Source organism: Hippopotamus amphibius, chromosome 15, assembly GCF_030028045.1.
Source record: "Hippopotamus amphibius kiboko isolate mHipAmp2 chromosome 15, mHipAmp2.hap2, whole genome shotgun sequence".
Taxonomy (NCBI): domain Eukaryota; kingdom Metazoa; phylum Chordata; class Mammalia; order Artiodactyla; family Hippopotamidae; genus Hippopotamus; species Hippopotamus amphibius.
In genome coordinates this window covers 12273465-12294698 of record NC_080200.1, presented here as the reverse complement: position 1 = coordinate 12294698, position 21234 = coordinate 12273465, and the positions used below count along the sequence as shown (strand labels likewise).

General features: G+C 45.8%; 1 protein-coding gene across 3 annotated transcripts in view; it reads left to right on the top strand.

Moving 5' to 3' along the window:
- The first annotated feature begins 422 nt into the window (after positions 1-422).
- Positions 423-21234, top strand: part of CACNA1A (calcium voltage-gated channel subunit alpha1 A) — a 241325-nt gene continuing 220513 nt past the window's right edge. For all 3 annotated transcript variants that reach the window (XM_057708526.1, XM_057708527.1, XM_057708528.1), the window contains exon 1: positions 423-715. In XM_057708526.1, coding sequence (XP_057564509.1) covers positions 423-715 — 293 coding nt within the window. The remainder of the gene's footprint in view (positions 716-21234) is intronic.

The window sequence follows — 21234 nt, the reverse complement described above, 5'->3', positions numbered from 1 at the left end:
TTTTCAAACTGCCTTTTTTTCTTTTTCTTTTTTTTTTTTTTTCCGGAGTGGGTGGACTGGGGATTGCCTGGATTCCTTCCTCGGTTATTTTTTGCCTCGCTTCCCTCTCCCCTCCCCCCTCCCCGGCCCCCGCGCCCCGCCCCCGCACCCTCCTCCAGCCCCTCCTTCTCCGGGGTCAGCCAGGAAGATGTCCCGAGCTGCTATCCCCGGCTGGGGCCGGGCAGCCGCCTTGTGAGCCCCCGACCCGAGGCGCCGAGCCGCCGCCGCCCGATGGGCTGGGCCGTGGAGCGTCTCCGCAGTCGCAGCTCCAGCCGCCGTCTTCACAGCCCCGGCAGCATCAGCATCAGCATCGGCGGCGGCGGCGGCGGCGTCTTCCGCATCGTTCGCCGCAGCGTAACCCGGAGCCCTTTGCTCTTTGCAGAATGGCCCGCTTCGGAGACGAGATGCCGGCCCGCTACGGGGGAGGAGGCTCCGGGGCAGCCGCCGGGGTGGTCGTGGGCGCCGGAGGCGGGCGAGGAGCCGGGGGCAGCCGGCAGGGCGGGCAGCCCGGGGCGCAAAGGATGTACAAGCAGTCAATGGCGCAGAGAGCGCGGACCATGGCCCTCTACAACCCCATCCCCGTCCGACAGAACTGCCTCACGGTCAACCGGTCTCTATTCCTCTTCAGCGAGGACAACGTGGTGAGAAAATACGCCAAAAAGATCACCGAATGGCCATATCCTTTGCCCGAAGCCCAGCAGCTGCGCCTCCCCCTCCTCCCTCCGCTTCCCCTCTTCCAGGCTGGGAGAGAGACCCGGGGGTTGATGGGAGGTGGGGGGGTCTTCCAAGGGCTGGGAGAGGGGGCACCGGGGAGGAGTGTGGAGCATCTCTCCACCCGGAGCTGGGTTGAGCTACCGTGGAGCCTTGGGGTTGGGGGGGTCGGGGGAGTGGATTCCTCCGAAGAACCGATTTCAGAATGAGGGCTGGGCCTAGGGTCGTACAAGGGCCTTTAGGGCCAGTTCCGGATGGGTCAGAGTTCTCCCGCATGAGCGTGGACCGGGCCGGGGCCTGGGCACTCTGGCCAGGGCAGGGGAAGCACGGGGGCCTTGGCTGGGTTTCCCTAGCCGCCCCTCACCAGAATCCACGGTGGCCTCCTGAGCTGGAGCCCAGCCCCAGCTCTGAGGCCTCTCCACCTCTGCTTCCCTGAGATTGGGGGCTGCCCTTTCAAGGAGGGTGCCTAGGGGTTCCCAGGATCAAGAGCCAGTGGGTGAGCATGTGGCCTTCACACTGAGGGGCCAGCACTGGCCAGAATTAATATTCTAGGATGGGCCACTGGCCAGGAAGGGTTGGGGGGCATTTATTCTCCCCCGTGTCTGCAGGTTCCATTTCCTTCCACCACTGATTAGGGACCTCATCATCTTTTGGGATGTAGAAAACATCCCATTTGCCCCATCTGGGGCCCTGACCTGGAAGACTCAGGATGGGCTACTTCAATAAGAAAGACAGGACACAAGAAAATGAGGTGCTGGGTCCTTCCTAGGGTGCCGTGTCAGGCCTTGGGTTGGAATCTGCTTCTTCCACCCTAGAGACCCGGGAAGGGACACCAGGAGAATCAGCATCCATGTGGACGTCTCGGGCAGGTAAATGCCTTTTTTTAAAAAAATTAAATATCCAGAGGAAGAAGGTGGAGTCCACACTTCCCTCTGTTGAGATGCCATCAAAATGCAGATCCCCTTGTGTTTCTTTAAATTCGTGTCTGCTTGAAATAAACCTTGAGGAGGGTTTAACATCTGTTGAGATGTAGGCAGGCAAGGATGGGTAATTAGTCGGGCTTTCTAACAGTTATCTAAGCATGACCCAGATTCCAAGGTGGGGGGACGCACCCTGCTCCCCAGGCTGACTGGCCACAGTGCCTTGCCCAAATGTGCTGCTCCTCGGCTGGGTTCCAACTGGCTGCCCTCAGTATGAAAATGAACAGGACTGGTTGGGTCCTTGGGATTCAGTGATGAGCCCCCATCCTTTTTGTGTATGGTTTCAACAGTTATATACTCACCAGGGCTGAGCCCCGGGTGGTCCTGGGGTTGCTTACTTGAGGAACGTGTTGGCTGGTGGACTCACTTTTGGCTGGGCTCAGAATTGAGCAGGATTTTGGATTCTGGGTGCTGAAACAGTAGCAGAGGGCTCTGAGATTTTGGAGTGTAGGTGAACAGTCTACTTTGAGGGTGGTGAAAATTAAGAGGTTCAGATGCTATCTTTTTGGAGGGGCGTACCCCTAATCACGATGTCATTTTGCTTGGTACTTAAGGCAGGAGCCAGCTCTTTGCCTCCTAAGTTTCAACCTTGGGATGATGTGTTGAAATGCTCAAGGGTCTTGTAATCACTCTGCCTATCTCCCCCCAATCCCTGGAGGAGTGGGGGCCACGGAGAATGGCAAGGTGTCAATGTGTGTAACATCAGATAACTTGGGGGTATCCAGGAGGGATTCACTGGGCTGACACGTTTCCGTGTTGAAAATGGCTTTAGATCGTCTTCTGGAGCCTGGATTTGGAGTCTTCTAAGAGGAAAGAAAGAAGGTGGGAGTCCTAAAGTGTCCTTAGCTCACCCCAGTCCAGCCTGAATCCTGCAGATCAGAGGGCTGTTGGGGAAGGAGGGGATGGTAACAGTCCCTCAGAAGGAGGGATCTTAAGGGAGGGATGCAGGTGAACTGGGAGCACTTGGTCCTTTAGAGGTTTTCTTTGGCTTTCTTGCTCTTGGGAGCTTTGTGATGAGTTTGTGCGTTTTGCTCTTTGCAGCCAGTTTTTGTTCTCTCTTTGGCCTGAGGCAGCAAACACATTATACAGCCCCACTGTCAAAAGGAAAGCTCTCCATCCTCCAGTCTGTCACCAAGCAGAGTCATCCAGGACTGAGCTTTCGGGGGGAGGGGGGGTTGAGAGGGGAGGGGACAGAGAGATGGGGGGCTGAATAAGGGCATTTGGGCTAGTGCAGAGAAATGGACTTTGGAAACACTGAGGAGTCGGGGTACCAGGGCAGAACATTGACTTGAGTATCTGTATACTTCTGCCATTAAAGAAACGTATTTAAGTGCTTATTTAAAACTTTTAAAATATAGTCTGATGTGTGTGTGTGTGTATGAAAGTACACAAGTCCAGCTTAGTAAGTGAACATTCATGCCACTGGCACCAGGGTCAAGGAAAAGAATGTGACCAGCTCCCCAGAAAGTCCCCTCCTGCTGCCTCCCAGTAAGTCCCCCCACAAGGGTTACCGCTACCCCGACTTCTGATCCCACAGGTTCATTTGGCCCCCTTTCGAGTCTCCTGTAAATGGAGTCAGAGTCTGTGTTCTTTTGTGTCTGGCTTTTTTTTTTCTTTTTTCTTTTTGCTTAACAATCTGTCTGTGAGATGCATCCGTGTCACCGCGGGTCGTTGTTGGTTGTTCCTTCTCAACGCTGTGTGATATTTTATTGTTTGACTCTCCCACAACATACTTCTCTGTTCTACAGTTGAGGGCCATCTGAGTAATTTCCAGATTGTGCATGTCTTTGATTGAACTTTTCAGGGAGGCATTTCTCTTGAGTTTATGCCTAGGAGTGGCACTGCCACTGCCATTCTTTGGTATGCGTGTCGTGGGACATGTATTTGGAAATGGCATTTACTGAGGGTTGCAGGTGAGTGGGCAAAGCAGGTTCGTCACCATCACGTGGAGGAGGAATCAGTGGCTGTTCCAAGAACTTGGCTGTGTCCTCCTAGGGCCTAAGAGCATTACTTCCAAATGCAAATTCCAGCATGGTACGCTGGTGGAGGGTGCAACCTTGCATTCCCCACGCTCAGGGCAGTTTGCCACTGTGATCCCTTTCACTTCTGCACCACACTTCCTCCGGCAGCTCAAGCTTGAAGCCAGCAGTGAGAATTAAGAGATTATGATGAATTTCATTTTTCCCTTCCTAAAGTCAGAAAACTCACATGGAAATCTTTGCTATTCAGATTTCCATTGGTGCTTTTCACTCTTGGAGGATTCCAGACAGCAAAGCCGTCTGGACCACACACCTTGGTTCCGTGTTCTCGTCGATTGGAAGTCTAATTTAAATATGGCTGTGACGGGCTCTGATGATGGCTTCTAAAGAGCTCAAATCTGTCAGCTCAATAAGGCGCATCTGTCAACCTTCCTAGAACCCCCACTTAATGCCGCTCGCTCCTTCTGATGCGCTACCAAGCGCCAATGTGAATGTCATCTTCCCCCAGTCCTGCTGATGCCAGCAGATCTTCCGCTGAGCACGGTGTAGGAATTTGGGCCATTGCAAGAGCCGTGGACTGAGGTTTGTGTTATCACGCTCCTTATCGTGAAGTGTGTGCAGGATTCCAGGTTTTCATACTCTTGTTTTCGGGAATCTTAACAAGAAACCCAGAGTCCAATCACATCAGGTAACCCACGGACACTGGCCGATTGGCACTCACGCACTTGGTTTTCTTTTCTGGTTTGTTTGTTTTTATTATTAAACCAAAGACTGTCTAAAGAGGAACATTCTGCATGGGAAGCAGAGGGAGCCCTGGGAGAAGGTAGAGCATGTTATCAGACTCTCGCCCTGAAAGGTAGATTGTGCTAGAAGGGCAGGAGGGAATGACTGTATGATTCTTCTACTAGGTCAGCATGGTAGGTATTTCCAGAAGAGCAAAACTCTGAGAAGTAAAAATTAGTGCGTTTTTTTTTTCCCTTTGGGATTTTTTTCCTCCTACAAAGGTGTGATTCCTCCTCTGCAATCCCCAAATCTAAAAGGCTCTGAAAACCAAAAGATCGGCTGATTTAGGGGTTAAAAACCTACCTTGAACTGACCCAAATTTATAGTCTTAATTTGCAGTCTTAATTTATCCCACTTGATGTCCATTTTGGTACATTTCACTGAAGAAATGGTAGGTATGCTTGATTCTAGGGCTGCAGCCACCCCACTGAGAGTGTTACGTATACACTGTAATGCTTTCCAAACTTTTCCGAGTGTGAGCATTGCCTTGTTAAAATGATGATTCTGGTCCAGCAGGCTTGGGGTGGGGTCTGGGATTCTGTTTTTCCAACAAGCCTCTAGGGATTGCCCGTGCTACTAGTCCAGGAGTTATACTTGGAGTACCCAGGTCACATCATAGGTGCATCCTGTTATCTTTTTATTTCTTCCCCCAAACCGGGTTTATTGAGGTATGAATTCCTTCCAGTGCAATTCACCCTTTTAAGCGTACAGGTCTCAGAGTTTGGAGAAATGCATGCGGACATGTAGCCACCACCAAAATCAAAATATTGAACAGTTCCGTCACCCCACAATATCCCCTAATGCCCTTTTGAGTCAACACCCACTATCCAAACCACTTGCAAGCACTGATCTGTTCTCCATCCTTACAGTTTTGCCTTTTCTAGAAGGTCGTATAAATAGAATCATATCGTATGTAGCCTTTTTTTTTTTTTGGCTGCATGCGGGCTTTCTCTAGTTGCGGTGAGCAGGGGGCTACTCTTTGTTGCCGTGCACAGGCTTCTCAGTGTGGTGGCTTCTCTTTCTGCAGAGCACTGCTCTAGGCACACGGGCTTCAGTAGTTGCAGCACATGAGCTCAGTAGTTGTGGCTCGCGGGCTCCAGAGTGCAGGCGCAGTTAGTTGTGGCGCCATATGGGATCTTCCCAGACCAGGGATTGAACCACCTGTGTCCCCTGCATTGGCAGGTGGATTCTTAACCACTGGGCCACCAGGGAGGTCCCCGTATGTAGCCTTTGGATTCTGGCTTCTCTCATGCAGGCTTTGAGATCCATTCATGTTGCCGTGTGTATCAGTAGCTCATTCTTTTGAGTGCCGAGTAGTATTCCATGGGATGGCTGGACTGGAGTCCATTCATCCATTTCCCAGGACATTTGGGGTGTTTCCAGGTTGGATGATTATGAATAGAGCTGCTATAAACATTGGTGGGTGGATTTTAGTGGGAGCATTGGGAACGTACATTTTATTTCTCTTGGGGAAATAAATACCCAGGAGTAGGATTGCTGGGTTATGTGGTAAGTATGTGTTTAACTTTATAAAAGACCGCCAGACTGTTTCAGACTGTTTTCTAAAGTGGTTGTGCCATTTTACATTCCTATCCTTGTGATTCCTTTAAAAGCACCATGTTCTAAGCTCCAAATCACATCTGGCCTTGAGGGTTTAGCATAAAGGATTGTGGATGTGTAGAAAGTAGAGGAAGTGGTAGCATTAAGTGCCAGACCGAGAAATGAGAAAGGGTTAGGATGTCATTTGTAGCGATGTGCCTGCCCTGGTTTGAAGTCGAGCAAGGGAGGGGAGTCAGGGTGGGAAAAGGGGGTCTCTGGTTGGGGGGTGCTTTGGTTCTGCCACTCAGCAGTAAAAAGTGATGCTCCAAGACCCTAAGACCTATACCCATCACCCTGTTCACCACTGCCACCCCACCTCACCTAGCACAAAGTAGGCACTTCATAAATGTTTGTCTAGTGAGTGACAAAAATGCCTCTCTTCACCCATTTGCCAGATCATCGATCTGATTCACCTGTGTACTCATGTTTTAGGTTTTCAGTGGGCTTTAGGTGTGGGTGGTGGGGTGACAGGAGTGGTGTGGGTATGTGTGTGTGAGGGTATCAGACCAAAGAAGGTCTCTGAAATGTTAGCACTTGAGAAATTGGGGAGCAGTGGTCCCCTGAGAGTGGAGTATTCCTTTGGGGGTTTTTAGGGGGACATCTGTTGGGTACTTGGGGCTTATGTACACCCCCCCCCATTGCTTCCCCAGTAGAAAGCACACACATGCATTCCTTCAACAATGGAAGGCACCACCAAGAAGGCAGATTCAATCCAGAGATGGTCAGGACCCTGAAGCCCCTCAGTTAATACGTTTCCTGGGATGCTAACTCAGCGTCTCACGAGGGATCCAGGTGGTGCCGTGAAATGCAACAGGGAGGTGAAAGAAAGCACCCTGAACTTTGGGTCAGCCAGGCCCATTCAAATGGCTCACTAGCCAGGCTGCCTTGGGCATCAGAGCCTCAGTTTCCTCGTGTATGTGGTGAGGATATTGCTTCCGATAGTATGTTCTTTAGAGGACTCTCAAGGAGGTCACGTGGGGTCATGTCTGAGAAATGCTCAGTACAGTGTCTGGCATAGAGAAGGCTCCAAAATACGTGACCCATAATACTGGAGAGTATTTTTTTTCTCCTTATTTTCTTTCTTGGAAACTTTGGCCAGAAATGAGACTCTCTGGGTAGGAGTGAGAGCAAAGGGCCCCTCTGTTGACTGGCCAGTTTGGATTTATTAATCTGAGTGTGGCACTCTTTTTTTTTTTTTAAATTGAAATATAGTTGATTTACAATGTTGTGTTAGTTTCAGGTGTACAGCAAAGTGATATTTATATATTTATTTATACATATATATATTTTTATACATATATTTATTTATACATATATATTTTTTTCAGTCTTTTCCCTTATAGGTTATTATAAAATATTGAGTAGCATTCCCGGTGCTATATAGTAAGTCCTTGTTGTTTATCTATTTTATATATAGTAGTGTGTTTATGTAAATCCCAACCTCCTAATTTCTCTCTCCCCCGATTTCCCCTTTGGTAACCCATTTGCATTCTCTTTTCTCTCTGGAAGCTTTAAGGGGGGAAAATGTATGCCCACTTGACCTATTTTTCTATTCTCTTCGGTCTGAGATAAAATTGTCTTCCTCTCCCTTGGTCCCTTCCTCTGTGGATGACAAAGTGAGGGAGTTTTAAAGCATATAATTAGCTTCCCTGCCCCCCACCCCCATCTCCTTCTTCTGAGCCAAAGGGTCCTGTCCAGGATGGAGACCACAGGCCTAGGATAGATGTTGTGGCCGCCCTAGGTGACTCCTGAGAGTTTAATAATAGAACCATACCCAGCTTTGGGGTTAGAATACATCCCCCACTTCCCCCAGTTTCTGTCTTTCTTCTTTCTTCCCTCTTCCTCACTTCCTGGGAGAATAGAGAAGGTAAGGAACATTCCAGGAGAGGGATCCAGGTGGGTGGGCTCAGCAACTTGGGTTTCAAAACCACTGGGCATTAGTCCTTGTCTGGGTAGGGTGACCAGATGTCCCAGTTTGCCTGGGCCTGTCCTGGTTTTTCATCTTGAAAAACCCAGCAGTTCTGGACAAACAAGGACGTTGGTGACCTTACTGGTGAGTTCTTAACACCCCAGAGAGGAAGGGAGCCAGAGATGGAGCCAATGCCCAAGAAAGGAGAAGATAGGTAGCTTTTTCCCTTTGAAAAGCTGAGACTTTATCCTGGAATGAATTGTGCTTTGGGAAGCCACTTATTTAAGGCAGCTAATGCGAGAGAGATCCCAGCTCCAAAGCGCAAAATTCCAGAGTTAAATACGGATCAAGTTTTGTCGTCTCTCTTGGGTCAGAGGCGGCTTTACCTTCTTTTCAGTCTGGGAATATTCTTGGGTCTTCCTTTAAGGTGTTCATTGCTCAGCTTGGACCTGGAACTCAGAATTAGCAGCCCCTCCCCCCATAACACTATTTAAGAGGCTCACCCCTATTTTAGAGGTTCACCCCCCCTCCCCAGAGCAATGAGGGAAACAGTTTTGTTGTCCACCTGCCAGTAAATAATATTGACGCTGTTAAGTTCCATTCTCATTTTAGGTCTGTGTGTAAAAGATTAAATAATTTTAAACCAATTTTAAAGTATTTTTATACAAGCAGTGTTTGCGGGAGGGCTAAGAACAAATTGACATATTTGTCTTAAACGAGATTTTGGTACAGACCTAGAACTTGCTCCATGAGGAGGGTTACAATTTTCTGACCTTCCAGAGCTTGCTATATTCTTTTATCTCACTGACCTTTATTATTTTCTTTATATATACTACCAGATGTAAAACAGATAGCTAGTGGGAAGCTGTTGCATAACACAGGGAGATCAACCTGATGATGGGTGATGACTTAGAAGGCTAGGATGAGGAGGGTGGGAAGGAGTCGTGGGAGGGAGGGGATATGGGGATATATGTATAAATACAGCTGATTCACTTTGTTGTACAGCAAAAATTGGCACAACAGTGTAAAGCAATTATATTCCAATAATGAGCTTTAAAAAAAAAAAAAGAATAATAGGCATGGGAACCTCTGCCGACCTTCACTGGCTGCTGTGAGATGTCCATGTAGGGATGTGCTTGTCTGAGCAATGGCATCAGGGGTGGAGGCTGAAAGGAAGAGAAGAGGTGGAGAAGGAAAGTGATATTGGTGGAGGTGAAGCAAAGGGCTTGGGCACAGGTGACCCTGGTTGCAAATCTCAGCTCCAGTTCCCAGTAGCTGTGCCTTAGTCCCTTCATCCGTAAAATGGATCGAGTAGTCCTACATCCAGGGAATTGTGGGAGGATTAAAAGATACTGAAAGCATGTGATGTATATGATCACTCTGTAAAACGTATCAGAATGGACGGACTATAGACTCCATGATGGCAAGGGCTGGGTCGGTTGTGGTCACCGCTCTGGCCCCGTGCTTGGCACCTACAGTGGCTGAATACATCATTGTGGGGTGTTTTCTTACACCTGATTTCAACAACCAATTGCCTTAATCCTGTTCTGGGTTCACAACACACTCTCGATAACGTTTCTCCTTTTACTTATTTTTCCTTATTTATTTTAATACTATATGGAAACACTGGTGGACCCACTTAGTTCACTAAGTCAAGAACTAGGACAGTGGTCCTCAAAGAGTGGTCCCCAGCCCGGCAGAGTCAGCATCACCTGCTCTAGGGCAGAGATGCTTACAGTTGGGTACGCACCGGTATTCCCAAGGCGGAGGGCTGTTGAAACACAGGTAGCTGAACTTTGCCCCTAGAGTTTCTGATTCAGGAGTTTTAAGGTGGAACCTGAGAATTTGCACTTCTAGCAAGTTCCTAGATGCTGCTGATGCTGTAGGAGCACCCTGAACGAGTACATAATCAATAACTTACTTCTACCTGTAACCTCCGACCCTTCCTTTGCTTCCTGCCTCTCCCCCAACTCACTCCCCCAAAGGCAGCCCCTCGCTCTTGGATTGTGTGTGTCTTATTCTCTTTCTTTCTTTTAAAAAAAAGTCTTATCACATATTTATATAGGCGTTAACTCTGTAAGTTTCACTTTCTTGGTGTCTGAGCTTTTTAGCCTTCTGGAACTTGCACTGGCTTTTTTCACTCAACTGTATGTTTCTAAGATTCATCTCTCTTATTTGAGTGTAGCTGTAGGTCATTTATTTTTCTCTGTGTAATGTTGTATTCTGTGATGATACAACAATTTATCCACTTTCCTGGGTGATGGACATTTGGGATGTTTCCAGGTTTTTTGTTTTTTGCTATTATGAACAGTGCTGCAGTGCTGAATAAATAATTTTTGAATGAATGAATTCAAGGTGTTAATTTTAGTCTGTGTACTTGGGAATGTCGCTTCAGCCAGAATCAGCTGAGATTCATCAGCGTTAATGGAAAACCAGCCATCTGACAGGCACTGGCTAAGCCATGTCACAGTCTACCCATCATTCTCTCTAGGGGCTGGGTCAGCCTGGCAGCCCCTGTCCGTCCTCATCTTCTGAAAGTCAACCTGTGTCTTAGGCATTGGTAGTTGCTACAGTAGTAGAGAAGCAGCAGGGCTCAGTTGAGAGCATGGACTCTGGAGCCAGGGGGCTGGGGTTCAAATCCCAGCTCTGCTCGTCGCTAGTCGTGTGACCTTGCTCAGTCATTTAAGTGTCCTGTGCCTCAGTTTCCCAGTTTGTCCAATGGGGATTCTAATAGCACCTATCTTGGAAGATTGAATTAGTTAATACATGTTATACTTAGAAAATAGTGCCTGGAACTTAGCACTATATGTGTTTATATGTGAATAGATGAATCGATGTACCAGTGGATTCATGGGTAGATCAGTGGGAGGAAAGAAGGAAGGATGGGCTTATTTGGGTGGCCTCCCTGACCCAATGCTTGGCATAGTGTGTGACGCTTAGTAGATGCTACATAGTATTAGTTATTATTATTCTGCCTTTTCTTGCCAAGGCTCTCAACTCCCTTGATCTCTGTTATTCTTTGGCATCTATCTTGTTAATCCATTCTCCTAGATGATTGGCTAAACCACCATTGCTCCAATATATGATCCAAGGGGAAAACAATCACAGGGTCATGTTGATTGCAGATACTAGAATTCCATGATTCCAAGGCCCAGGCAAAATTTTCCTCACGTCAGCAATCCTTGTCTATATTTCTAATCAACTTCCTCTCCCATTCTCTACATCACACTGCCAGGCTCTCGCCAGTGCCAGACGCTTTCCAGTCTGCCCACAGCTCCCCCTTCCTCTAACCATACCCTACTTCTTTTTTATACATCTTTTTTGGAGTATAGCTGCTTTATAATGTTGTGTTAGTTTTCGCTGCACAACAAAGTGTATCAGCTGTATTTATACGTATATCCCCATATCCCCTCCCCCTTGAGTCTCCCTCTGACCCTCCCTATCCCAGCCCTCTAGGTCGTCACGATACACTGAGATGACCTCCCTGTGCTATGCAGCAGCTTCCCACTATCTATTTTACCTTTGGTAGTATATATTTGTCAGTGCTACTCTCTCACTACGTCCCGGACTCCCCTTCCCCCGCTGTGTCCTCAAGTCTGTTTTCTACATCTGCGTCTTTATTCCTGCCCTGCCACTAGGTTCATCAGTACTATTTTTCTAGATTCCATACATATGTGTTAGCATATGGTGGTTTTTTTTATCTGTCTGACTTACTTCACTTTGTATGATAGACTCTGTGTCCATCCACCTCACTACAAATAACTCAGTTTCATTCCTTTTTATGGCTGAGTAATAGTCCATTGTATATATGTGCCACATCTTCTTTATCCATTCATCGTCGATGGACTTTTAGGTTGCTTCTATGTCCTGGCTATTGTAAATAGTGCTGCAGTGAACATTATGGTGCATATATCTTTTTGAATTATGGTTTTCTCAGGGTATATGCCCAGTAGTGGGATTGCTTGGTCGTATGGTAGTTCTATTTTTATTTTTTTAAAGGAATCTCCATACAGCTCTCCATAGTGGCCGTATCAATTTACATTCCCACCAACAGTGCTGGAGGGTTCCCTTTTCTCTACACCCTCTCCGGCATTTATTGTTTCTAGATTTTTTGATGATGGCCATTCTGACCGGTGTGAGGTGATACCTCATTGTGGTTTTGGTTTGCATTTCTCTAATGATTAGTGATGTTGAGCATCTTTTCATGTCATACCCTACTTTCTAGCCTTGCTTTAAGAGCACCATCTTTGAAGACATTAAAGACTTCAAACCAGTTAAGGTCTGTGCAGGTCTTACAAGGACTTGGAGCATTTGGGTCTTGCATAAATTGGAATAGTAGAAATGTTTGTGGATTTGAATTATTTTTGAAAGAGTTGTTAAAATGTAAAATTGTAAGTTTGGCCTGTTCCTAATCACAATGGAGTCTTTTAAGTTAAGGATCATCGGTGGATATTTGTGGTTTAGAGAGGAGAAGTATTTCACGCAGTTGGTGTTGAATGTGTGGATGGATGGATGGATGGATGGATGGATGGATGGATGGATAGATCTGTGGATGGTTGGACAATAGGTGGACAAATAGATGAATAGGCTAGATGAAATGAAAGAAGGCAGGATGGAGGGATGAGAGATAAAAGATGAATGATATTGGATGGATGGGTGATTAGGTGGGTTATAGGTGGATGAATAAGTAGATTGGTGGGTATCTAGATGGGTGGTGGACAGATGGACAGATGGACAGATGGATTGATGGATGGATGGGTGATGATGAAAGAAAGAAAGGATGGATGGGTGAATATATGAGTGGATGAGTAGATGACAAGTGATTGACTGGACTGGATTGATGGGTAAAAAGATGGATGGGTGGGTGGATGGATGGATGGATGGATGGATGGATGGATGGATGGATGGATGTTAGATATAAGGGTGTATGGAAGGGTGGGTGCCCATATCTGGGTCTCTCTGATATTTGGTGTTCTTATTGGCTTGGGAATGACCAAGGCCCTCCACTTACCACCCTCAATGTCAAGTGAATCTTGCATGCTTTGTGAAAAGCAATAAGACGGTATGCTTATATTTTACTCTCTAATTAGAAAGCTCCTTGAGGATAGGGAACAGTGATTTGCCTTCCTCACATCCCCCAGCAGTTCCAGCACTATATCATGCATGAGCGTTTGTTAATTGAGTAACAATGAGGAATATAAACAGTGTTTTTGACAAAGACTATTAAAATTCTGAAAACACCCTGGTTTTGTTTATTTCAGCACTGGGACTAAAAGTGGAATTCCTTGGATTTTGCTCCATTGGTGAATAGTGGTGGGCTAGTGGAATATCTCTCTAACAAGTAGGTTGGGTAAATGTCCCAGATGCTTACTCACTGGCCAGAGGTTGCAGATTACAGATGTACTAGGTTCTATAAGACCCCTCATGATCTAGTCCCTGTTTTGTCTGTGATCTCATTTCTTCCATTCTCTACTGCTTCTACTCTGTCTCAGCCCCACTGGCCCTTTTTACCCACGCTTAGCTTCTTTGCATCTGTAGGCATCTGTGTTGGCTCTTCCCTCTGCCTGCATCATTGTTTCTCCAGGTCTCCCCATGGCTGAATCCTTCTCTTCATTTAGGTCTCAGCCTCAAAGTCACCTCTTCCAAGAGGCCTATCCCCTTATTTGTTGAGCACCTGAAGTACAAAAAAGAACATAAAATATATGTATACTCCCCTATCCAGAGAGAATCTCTTGGTGACATTTTAATGTATTTCATTCCATACATTTTTATAGATATACGCTTTTATGAACACATTTCCATGCCACTAGATATCCTTGGACAACAACATCAGGGCTGCCATGTATAGTCGTACAGGGTGCACACTGCACAAGGGTATTGTAGCTTATATTATGGGCATCATAGAGCTGTACATTTATTATTTCAATTTCTCAGATGATGAAAGCTTCAGTATCTTGTTCTAGCAAAATGAAGATATTATGACAGTTTTTTGACAGATGGACCTAACAACTTTAAAAAGGGGCGTCTTATTTAAATTCACACAGTGGTGCTGTATGGTTTGGCAGCAGCCCCAGAAAAGACTGTTGTTAATATCTGATGACATTCCACTTTATGGATATATCATACTTCTTGTAATCATCCCCAGTCGTTTGTTTTGCCTATAAACAGCATTGCAACGAACATCTTTGTGTGTAAATCTCTGTCCAAGGTGCTGATTATTTTCTGAATAAAAGTCTCATCTAGAGATGGCACTCACGTCTTAAAACTGTTGCCACCACTTTCCTTGAATCTGTAAAAGATTTTGAGACCAAGTGACTCAAAATTTAGGAAGTTGAGGAGGAGGAGTATGGAAAGAACAGTTGATTGGTTTGGAACTTTTCCTAGGCTGCATGTAAAACAGTGCTTTTGAACTGGGGGTGATTTGCCTTCCAGAGGACCTTTGGTAATGTCTGGAGATATTTTTGGTTGTCACGAATGTGGAGGGTGGGGTGCTACTGGTACTTAGCAGGTAGAAGCCAGGGATGAGCTGAGCATCCTAAACTGCCCATACCCCACCCCCAGTAAAGAATTATCCAACCCAAGATGTCAGTATTGCTCAAATTGAGAAATCCTGATGTAAAAGATGTCATGGATTCCTTGGAGGAGAGTGGGTGGATTTAGGGTTTGGGGGTTACTTAAATTTTACTTACAGTTTCTCTTCCTAGCTGGGTGTCTAAGCCAGCTTTCTCTGAACTTTAGAACCCACACTATCAGCAACAGGCTTGCTACTGACAGATTCGTTGGTGTAAATATAGATGAGTATATAGAAGGAAATCTCAGCTGGAGTTGGAAAATGTTGGAATGAAAGCTGCTGCAACCTCCCTTTCTCCCTCCTTCTCCTTCTGTTGCCCAGTTTTTAAATCGTGTCTCACTTTCTTTGGGCTCCTGGCATGGTGAGTACTGCTGGTAGAGACAGTGGTTCTCTGTTTCTTTGGTCCCCACACCCAAAGCTGGCCTTGGGCATGTCCAGGACACCACTGAGACAGATTAGCTTAGAGACGTGAAGGGGGAGAGGATTGCATTCTTGATAAATTCATTCATTCATAAATGTTTACTGAGCACCTGCTATGTGCCAAGCGAGTGAGGGGAGATGAGGGCAGGAAGGTGACAAGGGTAGATTGTATGTACGACAGTGAAGACTTTTGCTCCAAAGGAAATGGCATCATCATTCCCATTTTCTGCCTGGCACACCTACACTTTTTGTTTTCCATTAAAAAATAGGATCCTTTGCACATACACAATGTTTTGAGGCCTGCTGTTTTTCCTCCTGTACTAGCCATACTGCAGTGAACTCCACCACAATGATGTCTTCACACACGTCTGTGACTGTTTCCTTAGGACAGATTCCTGGAAGTGCATGGCTGGGTCATATGTCAGGCTTTGGGGTCAGATTGCCAGGAAGTTAGTCTGTTTCAAACTCTGAGGTCCTGTTTCCCCGATTATGTGGCCCAACTAGATTGCCCCTGATTTTACGTCTTCACCAATCAGACAAGTGAAAAAATGGAATCTCTTTGTGGTACGATGCACATTTCTTCAGTTCCCAAAGAAGCAGAGGATTTTCCAGATCCATATGAGCTGTCTCTATTTCCTTCGTGACATCCCTGGTCACACCCTTGGCTCTGTTCTCTCTAGGGACATTCTTCACAGATATCTTTTGAGGAGGTTGCACCAAGTTCTATAGACACTGAGGGGTACCATGGCTCTGTGTTGGGACTGAAGCAGTGTAGTGGTTAAGAGGGAGGTCTGTAGAACCAGGCTACCTGGGTTCAAACCCCAGCTCTGCTTCTTTCCAACTGCATCATGTTGGGCAAGTCACTTAACCTCCCAGACCTCAGTTTCCTCATCTTTAAAATGGGTATAACATGGGTTCCTGCCTCATGGGGTTGTTATAAGGCTCAAGCAGCACTTAGAACAGTGCCTGGCACACGGTGGGTGCTGAATAAGAGTTTGCTCTCGTTATTGTTATGGGCCAGGCATTGGCTTCCTCTCTCCTCCTTGCAATAGCATGGGTGTATTTCTGTGTGTCTCTGGTGCTGAAAACCGTTCTATTTTAGGGTGCAATAGCCACCGTGTGGTTTAGAGCGAGCTCTCCAAGCATTTGTGCCAGTCACGGCTCTTTTAACTGACCAAACAGGATCTGCCCCTCCCCCAAACCCCCAAAAAAGCAACTGGGCCATTTTCCACATTCACGATAGGTTTCCTTTTCTCAGCGCCTGTGCTTGTTCGTGTCTGGGATTTCACCGGAACTCCAGTAAAAAGGAAGTGCCATATCCCAGGAGGACATGGAAACTGACTGCCTTTTCAAGTCTAGTTGGTAGCTCTTCTTTATGGAGAGCTTACGAGCCCTCAGGATGTGTGAGAACCTCTTTGACTGATTTAATCTTTCTATCAGTCCCAAGGGCTCAGTGGGTTTATTTTTGCCCCCATTTGACAGATGTTCACACTGAGGCTCAGAGACTAAAGTCACTTGCCAAGGTCACACATCTGTCACATGGGGAAACCTTATGGGACAGGTAATGGCACAGCAGGAACAAAGACCCAGAGGGGCAGATGCTCAGGTCACACCTGGGAAAAATATGTAAGCTCCAGAAAGGTTGGCCTGCCTATGGGAAGAGATGGTATAAGGGAATAGTTAAGGGACAGAGCTAAGGGACATTGAGGTCAGCCAGGAAGAGGTTCCTCTCTGACAGTGATGTTCCCTCTGGGAAGTTACTAAACTTCAGCGATCCTCAGTTTCTTCATCTGTGCAATGTGCAGAATAGTATTTTCCACCCAGAGATGTTGTAAGGATGAAATCAATGGTGAATGACAAACATCATGCTTGGCACAGAGTAAATGCTCAATAGGTGGCCGAAGCTCTTTGTTTTCTCCTTAGTACGGGCACTGGAACACAGACATGAACCCTTGCCCTGGTGTGGCTAACATTCTAGCTGGGGAGACAAACCAGATAAAGGCTACAGTTTAAGTGTGGTTAAGTGCTACAGTGTGAAAACAAAGCAGGAACAGGAGACACAACAGGGTAGTAAAGACAGAGTGTATTGGCGCTGAGCAGCTGAGCTAGGAGGAGACCCGAGGGGAGTTGTGGGCTTCATTTGGGTCACTCTGGGGAGCCGGGAAGGTGAAGAGCAGGTATGATGAGGCTGAGGTCTCTTTCATAGAGGACTCTGTCTAGAGGGTGAAAGGTGTAGGTTGGGGAGACCCAAGGTAGGGCTGGTGAAGGGGACAGGTGAGAGTTTGTGAGCAGGTGAGTGATGCTTAAAAAAAAAAAAAAAAGGAAGAACGGAGAAGAACCAGCTTCCTTGTTCCCCAAGTTGTCTTCTCATCCTTCGTGCCAGGTCTTGAGTCACTTAAAGATGCGAGTGAAGGGACCAAGCTCTGGGTTATTTTCAAGACTTTAGGTTATTTATTAAAGTTCGAGGATATCATTTTTTCTAACCTGTTGGATGCCTTGTGTCTTTCTTCCCTTGGAGGTTGTGTAGACCTGTGCTGCCCAATAAGGTAGGCACTAGCTGCACGTGGCTATTTCCACTTAAAAATTCTTTTCTGTATCTATGCACTGGATAAAGTCAGTTATCATGGGCAGCTGGCTTCATGGTATTGGTTGGCTGACTTTGGTTTACTATTAAAAACAAACCAACAAATTGTGCAGCTGCACACAGAACACATTTGAGTGTGAATCTGAATGGCAGCTAGAGGCTTACTTTTTGAACTTCAGGAATGTAACTCAAAAGTAAATAAAAACACTATTTTTTCAGTAAAAAATTAAAATGAAAATTAAATTAAATGAAAGTTAAATTAAATTTAAATGAAATGAAATTTTATTAAATTAAAATTAAATAAAATTAAATAAATTAAATAATTAAATAAAATGAAAGTCACTTCCTTAGTTGCCCCAGCCACATTTCAGGAGCTCGGTTGCCCTGTGTGGCTAATAGCCATTGTACTGGAACATACAGATTAGAACATTCCGTCATCGTGGCAAGTTCTATGGGACATACTGTTGCAGAACCTTCCAGCAGCATGATCTCCTGGAGGGAGCTTGTTGGAGATGCAGAATCTCCATCCCTCACCCCTGACCTGCTCAGTCCTAATCTGTATCTCAACAAAATCCCCCAGGTGAGGTTGGCTGTACTTGGAATCTACCTGAAAGTTTTTAAAATGCTGATGCCCCGTGAGTTCCCTGGTGGCCTTGTGGTTAGGATTCCAGACTTTCACTGCCATGGCCTGGGTTCAATCCCAGGTTGGGGAACTAAGATCCTGCAAGCCGTGCAGTGTGGCCAAAAAAGAAAACAACAAAACAAAATAGTGAGATTGGCCCCGGGCTGTCCCTGGGCATGGGGATTTTTGAAAACTCCCCAGGTGACTCTAAAATTCAGCTTGGATTGGCAGAGAGCATGGTAGTTAAGAACACTTGGAAGGCAAGTAGACTGAAGTTGGAGCTGTGTGACCTAGGACAAGCCACTTACCCTCTCTGAGCCACAAATTCCCTCTCTGTAAAACCAGGGAGCTGCTGGCACCTCCCTCCCAGGACTGTGAGCATAAATGATGTGATGGTTCAGAGTGCTAAGCAGGGGGCCTGGGATGTGGATAGTAAGCACTTTGTACATGTTACTTTTTAAAAAATCAGATCAGCAGCCTTAGAGCTAATAGTTGGAGTAGAGGAAACGAAACTCTTTTTTAATGGATTTTTTTTTTATTTTTAGAAGATTAAGGTTAAATTCACAAAACATAATAAAATTAACCATCAACCATTTTACTTTTTTAATTTTTATTTTATATTGGAGTAGAGTTAACAATGCTGTTAGTTTCAGATGTACAGCAAGGTGATTCAGTTATACATATATATGTATCTATTCTTTTTTAAGGTTTTTTTCCTATTTAGATCATCAACCGTTTTAAAGTGTACAGTTCAGTGGCACTTAGTACATTCACAGTGTTGTACATCTGTCACCTCTATCTAGTTCCAAGATATTTTTATCACCCCGAAAGGCAATCCCATGCCCATTAAGCAGTCACTCCCCATCCCCACCCCCCTTCCTTCCCCTGGTTGCTAGTCTGTCTTCTGTCTTTGGGGATTTACCTATTCTAGTTTTAGACTTTTTTTTAAGTGTCCCTCCCCTGGCACCATCACCCCTCGGCATCCCAAGCAAGACTAGGAAAAAGCCCAGCTCTCTTTATCTCTGGGTCTTTCTGCCTCTGGGATGAGAGCTGCCCCCACCGGTGTACCCCCCTCCGGCACCCTGGGCCTCACCCGTCAGCCGCAGTTAATCCCAGCAGCAGGCCCCGTGTTCTGCTCTCCTGGGGCCGCCACAAATGAGAGGTTTCATCTCAGCTGGGTTTCTCCTAGTTAAATATTTAATAAATAAGACCTACAACTTGTGATGCTGGGAGTGTTTGATAGTGAAGTTAATGAGGCGGAAAGAGTCACAGGCAGCCCACAGGTCCATCCATGCCTGAGCCTGGCCACCGGTGCCCTGGTGGCATAGACCGGGCAGGCGTCTGGGTCACCACGCCGGGCTGTGCCATCGTGTGTCCCCTGGCTGTGGCCTTCTTAAAAGCGAGAGTATGTGTGTGTGTCTAGAGGAGATGGAGGGGAAAAAGGAGGGAGAGAGAGAGAAAGAAAATGGAGAGAGAGAGGGGGAGAGAAGAGGGGGAGAGAAAGAGAGGGAGGGAAGGAGGAGGGGAGGGAGAAAGAAAAAGATCTGGAGGGAGGCAAGGAAGACTGGGCAGGCAGAAAGACACACAGAGAAAGATGGAGAAGGAGCGAGATGGAGGGGGAGAGGAAGAGGAAGAGGGAAAACACAGAGAAAGAAAAAAGAGGAACAGAAATAAGAGAGAGGCTATTGTTTCATGTATCTCTTCCCCTCCTCATTATCCTTGACAACCTTTCCCCCTTTTTTCCATCTCCCCACTTCTCATTTCCTTACCCATGCCTTCTTGCCAGTCCCTCATCCCTTTTCATTTCCTGTGCCTCTGTTATCTTTTAATTTTCTGTCTCGATGTTTGCCCCCTTTCTCGTCCTCTTCATAAACCATGCCTTGGCATATGAGCCTTATTTTTTCCTAGTCAGTCTTTAGCTGACTGTGTGTGTCTGTGTGTGGGGGGGTGGGGATGAGGGAGAAAACAAACTTAGAAAAGAGTATAGGAACATAGGTGAACACTTAAAAAACCATGTTATGACACAAATTAACTTATTTACAAAACAGAAATAGACTCACAGACATAAAGAGCAAATTTATGGTTACCAAAGGAGAAGGAGGGGGGATAAATTAGGAATTTGGGGGTTAAAAGATACACAGTACTGTGTGTAAAACAGATAAACAACAAGGTCCTGCTGTATAGCACAGGGAACTATATTTAATATCTTTTCATAACCTATAGTGGGAAAGAATCTGAAAAAGAATAGATATATATTTATATGTGTAACGGAATCACTTTGCTGTACACCTGAAACTAATACAACATTGTAAATCAGCTATACTTCAATTAAAAAAATAAAACAAAAAAAAAAAACAAAAAAGTCCCACACCTTTTACCGAGGTCAAGAGCCAGAACACCATCTCCTCAGATTCTCCCATAGGCCCATCCCATATCACAACCCCTCCTTCCCTCTCAGATGAAATACTATTGAGGATTTTATGAGAATCCTTAGCTTGCTTTTCTTTGTGGTTTTACCACCTAGGTATGCGATATAGTTAAATGTTTTATGGCTTTGAACTTTATAAATTTAAAATTATGTGATATGAATTGTTTTGTATTTTGCCTCATTGGCTCACAATTACATTGGTAAGATCCATTCTTCTTGTGGTTGCCGCGGCTCCTTCATGGTCATATATGTTCACCAGTGATGAACATGTGAGTCTGTTCTCTTCTGGTTGCTGAAAATAAGCAACATTGCTAGTTGTTATGGGTTTTGCTGCATGCATGCAAGAGTCTCTTAAAGGTACACACCTCGATATGAAATTGCTGGATATTAAGATTAGTGCGTCTTCAGTTTGACTAAATACTGCCAAACGGTTCTTGCAAAGTGTTTGTGCTAATTTACACCCTTGCCAGCTCCACGTCCTTACCGATACTTGGTGAATTTTTAACTGCGGCCTTTCTGGTGAATGTGTGGCGATTTCTTGTTGTGATTTGAGTTTGTGCTACCTAAATACAAAAATGGGTAAATGTATTTTAATACATTTATTGGCTG